The sequence below is a fragment of the Temnothorax curvispinosus genome, unplaced genomic scaffold, assembly GCF_003070985.1.
Source record: "Temnothorax curvispinosus isolate PA1 unplaced genomic scaffold, ASM307098v1 QBEX01009828.1, whole genome shotgun sequence".
In the NCBI taxonomy this organism is placed as follows: domain Eukaryota; kingdom Metazoa; phylum Arthropoda; class Insecta; order Hymenoptera; family Formicidae; genus Temnothorax; species Temnothorax curvispinosus.
Window position 1 is genome coordinate 130,809 of NW_020219608.1, and position 10,430 is coordinate 141,238.

Consider the following 10,430-nt stretch of genomic DNA (forward strand, 5'->3'; position numbering starts at 1 on the left):
GGAAGTATTTCCTCGGCTACGATCTGAAACAGCTGCAGTAAGTAAATAAATATCGTTGGGCTTGCAATAACTCACGGCTGTGAGAATTCCAGTACCTCCAGTTCCATGATGTAACGTGACAATTTTACAACGCGCATGCAGCGGCAGCGGTTACTTCCGCTCCTGAAGTTATATCACGTAATAAATTTTATCCGTATCAGCGACAGTGAATGTGCCGCACGAGCGTGGATGTATATAAGATTCGCTCATATCTCACGTAAATGTATGCACTGCAGTCGTTTTGAGAGAAAAACGTATCGCTCAAAACAATACCTTCCGAGGAGCTCAATAAACAGACGTCATCTCCGTCACATTTCTCCAACTTTCTGAGAGAAAATAAAAGGAGCGCAGATGGAACGTAAAAATTGTAACGTTACGCGTATCCTCGATGAAAATCGACTCGATTCCACGCCCGACGAAAAATTGCGATGATATCTCCCCGCTGTACGTTCTTGCCGCACATCTTGCAAGCCAACGATCCGGCCTTCGCTCGATATTATTAAATTCACTTTTCGAGAAGATAAACCACTCGAGAGGATAAATCGCAGGTAGGTATACTGACTTACGCTCGCTGCTCGTTTCAAAATGCGTCATAATCATTCCTATAAATCATCCTTGCAGTTAAGTTATTGCAAACTGCATACGTTTGGTCATCATCCGCGGTCTCATAGGAAATCATGATGCCGGTAGAAAGGTGTTGGCGAACAAATACGAAATAATGCGAGTCATAAAAATTTACGCGACCTCTGGGACGCGAATTTCAGTAGAAAAGCAAGATTGAACAATATCGAGTCGTCGATATGGATGAAAATGTGTTTTATCTATAAATCCAGAATAAAAAGGTGAGCATGCATCTATATTGAACATAAACATTTTTAAATGAATATTTTTTTTTTAATTTTCTATACACTTTTGTTGTAGAATATTATATTTATTTTAAATCCAGTTCTAAGACTTTCTCAGCGTAATAATCCACCTTTGTGAATTTTATATTGTTCTAATTTTTGAATTTAATGTTAGAACTTCGATATAATTTATAGAATCATAGCTCTTCTCCAATGAGTTACAAAAGCGCGAAATAAGTTTCAAACGAAATCCTGATGATTTAATATAATAGAAAAATAGAGATTCTCTCTCTCGAAGCTGATACCGAGGAATATTTTTTTACATTTATAAAAATCATAGGGAATATAGCTTCATATTTTTGTTATACAAAGACTGTTTTTCTAATTTAATCACGTATGACGACATACTTTTCAGTAAAATTTTTAAGACGCTGAATCTTCTAGTCTAGAAAATATCAAATAAAAATTTTGTGCTCATGGGAACTTGAAGAATATTCATCGCCGCCATCATCCTGATATCTTCTGGAAAAAAAATTTGGATATTACTGTAGAAGAGGACGATAGCAAAGGTAGTAGCAACAATTACATGGCATTGAATTGGATTGTACATATGTATATTTCAATTCGCCTCTCTGTATAAAAATATAATATAATATACAAATTTATTTATACAAACTCTATCAAAAAGTAATAACAACAGCACTGTGTTACGCAATCGCTTCGGAAGCGTTTCTTTTGCGTCTCTCCGAGAGAAACGTTTTATTTAATAAAAGCCCCTCGCAAAGAGGGAGAACACAAAGATATTTCCGAGATTTTCATCAAATTAATGTACTCCCACGTAATATTCTTTCAAATTGTTCAACGATGCATTTCAATAAATATTATCTCAGCAAAGGATAAATTTTGTAAATTGTCCCAATGGTTGAAAAGTTATATATATATCTATATATATATCGATGATATATATAATGTCACGAAATTGGTCGTATGTGCGCCAGCAGCAATGGAAAGATATATCGCTCGTTTCTAACGAATCGGGATTAATCCGTAATTGTATTGATTCATTCGAATGGAAAATAATTACACCGTTCGTATTTCAATTTCAATAATTAGACCGTTATAACAGCATGCGATCAAAAATGTGATTACCATGCCGCAATACGTTCATAGGTTTCGTTGAAAAGCATTTGAAACCAACATTAAACGGTAAAATAATGTGGACCATCGAATATTCACGCAATCAACCAATCGATGAGTTGGTCGATTGATATATTTTTACATGCCGTTGTAAGCTGGCCCGCCGCCACCCTCCGGCACGACCCAATTGATGTTCTGACTCGGATCCTTGATGTCGCAGGTCTTACAGTGGATGCAATTCTGCGCGTTGATCTGCAATCTCTCGCCGTCTCCGCTTTCCAACGGCACGAATTCGTAGACACCTAAAACCAGATTGCACACACGTGTTTTGGACCTGCGGAACAAACTGCCCTCACACATCTTCCTCTTCAACGACTACAATGGAGAGTTGGAGAAATATCTGAAAACCACACCGAGCGTCTCCCTGGCTTGCTAAATCATGAAAATTATTACCAATTGTAATAATGTAAGTAACTAACTTAACTTTCCAAGTTATAACTTATTCGTGAAAACTGGCTGTCCTACGTCCGGCTGTCCTACGAAAATGCTAATAATGTCGCAATGCGCGGGATGATTTATTCAACGCGATTTATTCAGCAGACGCATATATTCTAGGCACTCTGCGGAGTGTGAGATTTACGCCGCGAAGGTCACGACGTGCCCTCGGCCAGACAGTCGATAACCCGGTTCCCCACCATCTTCCAGACGGCGCAGCTATCCTGTAGGAAAGCTCCCAGACGAATTCCTCGCCGATGCCCCGACTCGCCAGGCCCGTGAAAGGAAACAGGGAGACGCACCCCGGAGACGGGAGGGAAAAGCCCGGGAATGAAGAAGGAATACGTCGTAAAAATCAAAGGTGGATGTTCACGAAACAATGGTGAGAGGGCAGACGCATAAATTTGTCTGGTTCGAAGGCGTTTATGTGACATAATAGGATATCTACACAAGCTTTCAGCCGCAAAGTTTAAATAAAAAAAAATGCCCCTTGTTATAATGTTGTAGCACTGATTTAAACAATATAAATTTAAAGTTTTAAACCAATCAGGAGACTTTAAGGATTTAGCAAAAATGATAGAAGATTCTTTCGTATAAATTTTATATAAATTCCTAATAAAATTTTAGTTCTAGAGTTCCACAAATTATATAAATTCCAGAATATTTAATGGTAATTAAAAAATTACAAATTATAACTATAACAAAGTTAATCTTAAATTCATCAATAAATCTGTAAATTAATCACAGTTACTTGCTTGTACGAACACCTTAATATTATTTTTTGCAACATAACAATGAGTCTTTCATTCTTAATTATATATCTCTAATTCCATCCTTCGTGTTTGAACGATATTAATTTTATGAACTACGAATGTACGAACTACGAGTGTGTTTTGAATTTCTCATATTACAGCAACAACACATCTCTGTATAACTTCTACGAAATCATATTATTAAATTTAACAGCAATTACATTGTGCGCCTTGTGTGCGCGATGCAGGATCATATTACCGTCGAACTGTAAAATTTATATTTGCAAAAAATATAAGTTAATAATAAAAGTAAAAATATATTCAGATTAAAATTATCTGCGAGGTTTTTCAGATTAATAAATCAATATAAATATTGTAATTTATTTCTCTTATAGAAAATAATTACTTTTATATTATATATAAATAATATACTTTACTATAATAATAAGATAAATTTTCAAAAATTGTTGCTAACAAAGAATTGTTGATTATTTGTAACATTGTTTCAAGATTAATATAATATCGGAAGATTCTGAAGGAATAGAGAGAGAAAGGACAAATCGACAGCGAGGTTGTTGGCCGGAGCTCCAGGGCGCTGTTCGATTTTGGGGATTGAGCTTGGTCCGGGGTTGTCTAGCCATGCGGGGGTTGTCCGGGTGGCTCAGGTTCAAGGACACAACGGTCGATAAACCCCCGACAAGACTGGAAAAGGAGGAGAGGGTGGAGACGTGGCTCGAGAGCGGAAGTGGAAGGAGCTGGATTGCCTGCAGACTGCGAAAATTTATTGCGAACGAAATTGATCTCTCTTCATAACAATACCCTTCGAATATTGAATAATTTTGCATCAGCTAAATTTTTCGTGGAAAGCAAGCAAATGTTTAAACAATACGGAAATGAAAATGTTAAAAATTCAATAGATTCGTGCAACAGATACATTGTATTTTACTTTTTACTCCAGCAAATTTTAATGACAGATTTGGATTTAACTTTTATTAAGATATATAGTAGGCAATTTATTATTATTATTATTATTATTATTGTTATTATCTTGGAAAAAATGTAAAAAAATGCTTTAAAATTATGTGTAAAAAATATCTGAAAATGAAATAGGATACGAGCGGCATAAAATTACGAGAGATAAATATCAAACTCTGCAATGCGGTAAGTACACTACTCATTCATCCTTAACATAATGAATTTCTCCGTTTGCGCCAACAGAATAAGACCAGTGAACAAATTGATATTAATATTAATGAGTACTTTCTCTCTCCCAGCATTTATGAGAGAAAAGCATTTCATGAAAGACATTATATTGTAATTTTCAAATCATGCAGTCGAATAAATAAAAAATAACTACGAAAGAAGTTATATATATAGACATTATAAAATAACAATATTAAAAATGCGGCAAATCAATATGTAATTATTAATTAATGATTTAAAAATAATTTTATAAAAACTGTTTTGTATTTAATATATTTCTGTCAAAACTGTAACACTGAAAAATTAGCCTTTGTACTAAAAAAAATAAAACATGCTCATGAGAAAGAATAAATACTACTAAAGATTCGTAAAAATTGAATATAAAAAAATAGGAGATAATGAGACAAATCTATAAACGTGATATATTGTCTCATATTTTATTCACGATTCTAGAAATGTATATCTTTTTGCGATATAAATTCACTGAATGCATATACGCGCGAAAACATATATCAATTACGTTAAAGTTAATTTATCGAAAAAAGCGTGTTTAATTTAAAACAATTAAGTTTTTTCAGCAACCGTCATAGATTATATAAATAATAAATATATACTCGATAAATTAAAACTATCTATAAAGTTCATTATGTCAATCTATTACACGATTGCAAAAGTAAAGTATATCTAACATACAATCAAAGAGAACTCATAAACATTAGTACACACAATGCATTATTAAAACGATAAATGATAATCATGCAGTAAATTGACTTACCAGCAGGGCAAAATCGACCTTCCGGACCAGCAAATTCAGCTAAGTTTCTCTTCACTGGAACAGTGTCGTCCATCAAAGTTAAATGGGCTGGTTGATCAGCTTCGTGATTGGTACCAGTTAGAGCTACTGATGACAGAAGATCGAAGGATACCTCGTTATCCGGTTTAGGATATTCTATCGGCGTCGATTTAGCTGCGGATTTTAACTTCTTATGATCAGGACCTACGAACACACACGGTACGAAAATGTTTAAAATACCATTTGAAAAATCACAATTTATTTTAACTAATGACTACGTAACTTAACGGCTCGAATTTGATTCAATTGTTTAATAATTCTAATTTTGTAAAAAGGACCATGTTTCTTGCCATTGTCAGCCTCTTTTATGACTGTGTTTCATATAATGTATCTCAATGTTATCAGTTTTTAAGTTTCATTTTATTCTAAGCAATGTATAGTTGTATTCGTGGAAAATATTATGGTAAATTAATTGCATCACATCATTAATCTTATACTCGTAAATTCTATTTTAGTACCGAAGAAGACTAATTGTAAGTAAAGTCGAAACATTTACCTTATATCCATTACATCTATGTATAAAATTTATTTCTACTGTAATATCTTGAATTTAGCCCGTATTGTTGGGCCATTATTCCCTCATATTGCTTTGCATAAAACGAGCCTAATATTTCAATAGCATATTTGAAATTAACATTTGTAGTATTTTTCCAGAAACCTCTTAAAAGGTTCCTGCATAATCTTTTCTTACCTCCGTGGGATAAAGTCCACGGCTCCTTTCCGCCTAGTAACATGGAGAAACCAGAGTACATTAAACCGCCGTAAAGTCCAAGAGAAGAGTGGAAGCTGGGCCTCATATTTCTTACGGCCTTCAATTCTTTATAGATCCAACTACTCTTTATTTTGTCAGTGTATGTTTTCGGCTCTAAGCCTTTCGTTGGTGAGGTATTAGTTTCCGCGTCTATGATCGCTTCAATAACGCTTTCTGCAGCTAACATGCCACTTTTCATAGCATTATGAGTTCCTTTAATTTTGGGCACATTTAGAAAACCTGCCGTACATCCAATAAGGCAACCACCAGGGAATTGGAGTTTGGGAATAGATTGGAATCCACCTTCCACTAACGCTCTAGCGCCATAAGCTATCCTAGAATTAAGAAGAGTAGAGAAATACGTAGAGAATACGAAACAATACGTGCAATTAAAATTTCGTGTTAAAGATTCCAACCTTTTCCCTCCTTCAAACGTTGGTCTAATACTAGGATGCTCCTTAAACCTCTGAAACTCCTTAAATGGAGATAGGTAAGGATTGGTGTAATCCAATCCTACGACAAAGCCTACTGCAACCAGAGGTGTTTCTTCATTCAAATGATATAGAAACGATCCGCCATATGTATTTCTATTAAGTGGCCAGCCAACCGTATGCTCCACTGCTCCGGGTCGATGTTTGCTTGGCTCTATCTCCCAAACCTTTTAAAAAAATATCATACTTTAGCATATAAAACATTTTATATTTATATAATTTTTAAGTTTGTTTAGGTGTAACTCAATGATAATTACTTCTTTCAATCCGAGGCCGTATGTCTGCGGCTCGCAATCTTTCCGAAGATTCAATTTCTTTGTTAACTGTTTCGTCAGGTGACCGTGACAGCCTTCTGCAAATACGGTACATTTTGCATGAAGTTCCATACCCCGTTCGAACGTCTCTTTGGGCGAGCCGTCTTTAGCAATACCAACATCATTTGTGGCCACTCCCTTAACGGATCCGTCCTCATGATATAATATCTCTGCCGCTGCATAACCAGGATATATCTCAACGCCAGCAGCTTCTGCTTGCTCGCCAAGCCATGTCACTACGTGGCCTAATCTACATACAGAAATATAAATGTTTACAATCGGGACAAACGTATACAGTTTACAGTATAACCATTCATGGATCTATACATGACCCGCGTTAAATTTAAATTTACCTTACTATATAATTCCCATGATTATACATTGGCATCCCCTTGAAGATAGGTATAGATATCCTCCTCTTTTCCGTGAGAAATGCAAATTTATCTTCCGTGACAGGAGTATTTAACGGCGCCCCTAGTTCCTTCCAATTTGGAAAGAGCTCGTTCAGGGCAATCGGGTCCAAGCAAGCGCCACTGAGAATATGGCCACCGATCGCAGATGCCTTTTCAACAAGAGTAACCCTGAGTTCCTTGCCATGTTTCTCAGCCAGTCTACGGGCCTGAATAGCTGCCGATAATCCCGCTGGACCACCACCGACAATTAGAATGTCGGTTTCGTCCACGTATCTCTCCATGTTCACATCTGGCAGATAAAGAAAAAAACATTCTCAATGCATTATCCGTATTGTTTTGATGAATGAGAAAAATCGAAAGAGAGAGAGACATACCTTTCCATCTTGAGTCCGTCTCCCTGGGTTTCACCGTATAATGAGTAGTGATCTCAGGAAATTTCGCGTCCGAGTAAACCCTCTGGAAAATCCTTTGCAGCCTCTGTACTGCTAAAATGCAACCAAAATTAAACTAGAACATGCAGGTTCCTGTACTCTAAATTAGAACATTTTATTGTGTATGTACATACAGTAAACGCATTATATTTGCATGTAAAAGTACACACGGATGAAAGATAAAGTTATATATTAAAAAATTTTGAATTTATATATCTCAAATTTTCCAAATTTTATTTCGAATTATTGGCGCATATGCGCGTCACGTGTAACTCTTATATCGACATATCGATCACGAAATTTTAACTTTGCAAAATTTCGCGTTTTTGCACAAAATCGTATTTTTTTTGTTACAACAAAACAAATCAATACTTTTTTCTTCTGTTTTTCTTTTGTTTGGAATAAACATACGTTTCTACTGTGGCAGAAACAAAAATTTATTTCCTTGAATAAGTTCTTTTGCGAGCTTTCAGCGCTTAAAAATATAAAAATAACAAGTTCTCGCACTTTAAGGAAAGAAGGACCGAGATGGAATGTGCAGAAGCAGTTAAGAGATATTTATATATCGCGGGATCAAAGGGCACTTATGTTTGTCTGTCACGTAACGCAACCGCTCCGAGATTAAACGCTCGATATTGATGAAATAAAAGACAAAGGCATCAAAAATGCAAATTAAATAACACCACTGCATTTATTCCAGGCAATAAACTTATTAACGGAATAGCGCAGACGCGATTCAACGCGGAAAATGAGCGACAAAAAAATATTTACGTACGATCACAAATACTTTTTTACGAACGCGTCCTTTAAACGACGTTACATAACGCGCGATATATTTTATAAATTTCGCTAATCGCCTCATTGCCTCTCTCGCAAAATGTTATCGCTAAAGGCGAACGATCGTTCATTCTTCGAAAACGGAGCAGTTAATTCTAAACGATACGTTTTTTTTTAGTCGAGTTGTCAATACGTCGCGATAAGGTTATACATGGCTGAAAAATCCTGATTACGTCGACGCACTTACTGGTGCCGGACGCATTGAATATCGCGAAAGCCATAATCAATCGCGCACAGGCAACACACAACTACCGATCGGCACGATCGGCGATTTGACAATTACATGGAAAAAAAAAACACAAAAAAGTGGCACATTCGCCGCGTGTCGTTCGGCGCAAGTAGCGCCTGCCAGCGCCTGCAAAGAATAAAATTCTGTATCATTCGCTCGCGATCACGTAATTAGACGCGTGCAGGTCAGATGTCGCTGTCAGCGAGTTCAGCGAGCAGAGAGATCGCCTGTAGGTAGGTAATGCCCGTTCTAGACTGGAGGATGATCCTCTACTCTCGGCTCATCCTCCTTTCTATAGTGTACGTGACATAAATTATACATAAAATATAGATTTTTACCCGTCTAGACTAGAGCCACAAGTAGGATCATCCTCCAGTCTAGAACGGGTATAATGCGCACGATTTTGTAGTTCTCTTCCGTCACGTTATATGCACGATTTTTTGATACTCTTCCGTATAGGTTCACGATTTTTTTTTTCCCAAAGAGAATCAAAAAATCGTGGACATAGAAAAAAATCGCAAAATCGTGCACATTATCCATAGGATTCGGTAAACAGCCAAAACGCGCGCGGACATGATATCACTCTCATTCTCTCTGGTGCGAGCAGTTCTTTTGTAATTTGCTTTTTACTGCTCCGGTAAACAATGCGAAGCCGACGGTCGGTCGAAGGGGAAACTACGCCATGTTTGTGTTGCAGCCAGCAATGCCAGCATTACAGAGGTGATGGTCTGTGCGTGGCGCAGGGTTTTATCAAAGAATCTTATTGATTCTTTGATAAAATAACAAAATACCAACGACGTCATCGGAGAAATAAAATGCCGCATCTAAATCCAATAGTTATGTGACGACCGCTGAATTGTGCGAGGAATTGCCAAAAATTTCCGATTATTTGCAAAATTCCCAGACTCATTGTAGTGAGAAAACCAAGCTTTTTCAATTAATCGATATTTTTTATTGATTAATTTTCTTTTCGATGATAATTATAGCACCTCTTTGATTCAATTGAAATTTTTTTTAAATTTTTGGGTAGTAAAAGAAATGAGAAGAGGAAAATCGTCGCTCATATTCCGGTTATTTATAATTAATACGTTGTTTATAATAATAACGTTATGTGTGCAATAAGTCATGTGTGCAAAGTGTATGTGCGTAATAAGTGCGCAAACACACGTTCATATTTTTAATTATTACATGTGCGCAATACCTAATGAGTGGTCTAGTGGGTAGAGCGTCAGATTCGTAATCCGGAGAACCGGGTTCGAATCCCGCTAGGCCACTGAAAAATTTCTCAGCAACAATGCCCCCCCCCCCCGCCCCAACTAGCGGAGAGAGAGATAACCCCTACATGGAAACATTGGGCTCCGTCTTTCAAAAAGAGACGTTAAGCAGTTGGGTCCATCCCCATAGTCGTCGATCGCTATTGTATGTATGTACCTCAGTACTTCTTAGGCCCGGTCTACAATGGACGTCAGAAGTCGGAGTCGTAAGAAATTGACCAATCACAATCTATTATTCTTTTTGCGGTCAAAAAATAATGAACTGTGATTGGTCAATTTCTTACGACTCCGACTTCCGACATCCACTGTAGACCGGGCCTTAGGCCGGTATTTATAGTCAGATCTTATATTTAAGCTCGTCTTAAG

At 36.7% G+C, this 10,430-nt stretch overlaps 1 protein-coding gene and 1 long non-coding RNA gene across 3 annotated transcripts; one reads left to right on the top strand and one right to left on the bottom strand.

Annotated features, from left to right (window-relative positions):
- The first annotated feature begins 97 nt into the window (after positions 1-97).
- On the top strand, positions 98-1,390 carry LOC112459422. Its single transcript, XR_003041323.1, has 4 exons — positions 98-177; positions 276-587; positions 661-881; positions 1,300-1,390. It is a non-coding gene; the product is annotated as an uncharacterized LOC112459422 (long non-coding RNA).
- Positions 1,391-1,481: 91 nt separating this feature from the next.
- LOC112459411 (electron transfer flavoprotein-ubiquinone oxidoreductase, mitochondrial) lies at positions 1,482-8,917 on the bottom strand. 2 transcript variants are annotated; one of them, XM_025023485.1, is made up of 8 exons: positions 8,749-8,917; positions 7,668-7,775; positions 7,234-7,582; positions 6,824-7,130; positions 6,492-6,733; positions 6,016-6,410; positions 5,247-5,468; positions 1,482-2,323 (listed from the first exon to the last, which is right to left on the bottom strand). In XM_025023485.1, the coding sequence occupies exons 1-8, from the start codon at positions 8,780-8,782 to the stop codon at positions 2,160-2,162; spliced, it is 1,821 nt and encodes a 606-aa protein (XP_024879253.1). In that variant the 5' UTR covers positions 8,783-8,917; the 3' UTR covers positions 1,482-2,159. The 2 variants fall into 2 exon arrangements, with proteins under 2 accessions (XP_024879253.1, XP_024879252.1); XM_025023484.1 differs by having other exon boundaries at positions 7,668-7,778.
- Positions 8,918-10,430: the final 1,513 nt, after the last annotated feature.

Coding starts and splice junctions, on each gene's coding strand:
- LOC112459411 (XM_025023484.1), bottom strand. CDS start 8,782: ATGGCTTTCGCGATATTCAATGCGTCCGGCACCA. Junction 7,779..8,748: donor ATTCAATGCGTCCGGCACCA/GTAAGTGCGTCG, acceptor GTTGCATTTTAG/CAGTACAGAGGCTGCAAAGG. Junction 5,469..6,015: donor GTGGACTTTATCCCACGGAG/GTAAGAAAAGAT, acceptor GTGTGTTCGTAG/GTCCTGATCATAAGAAGTTA.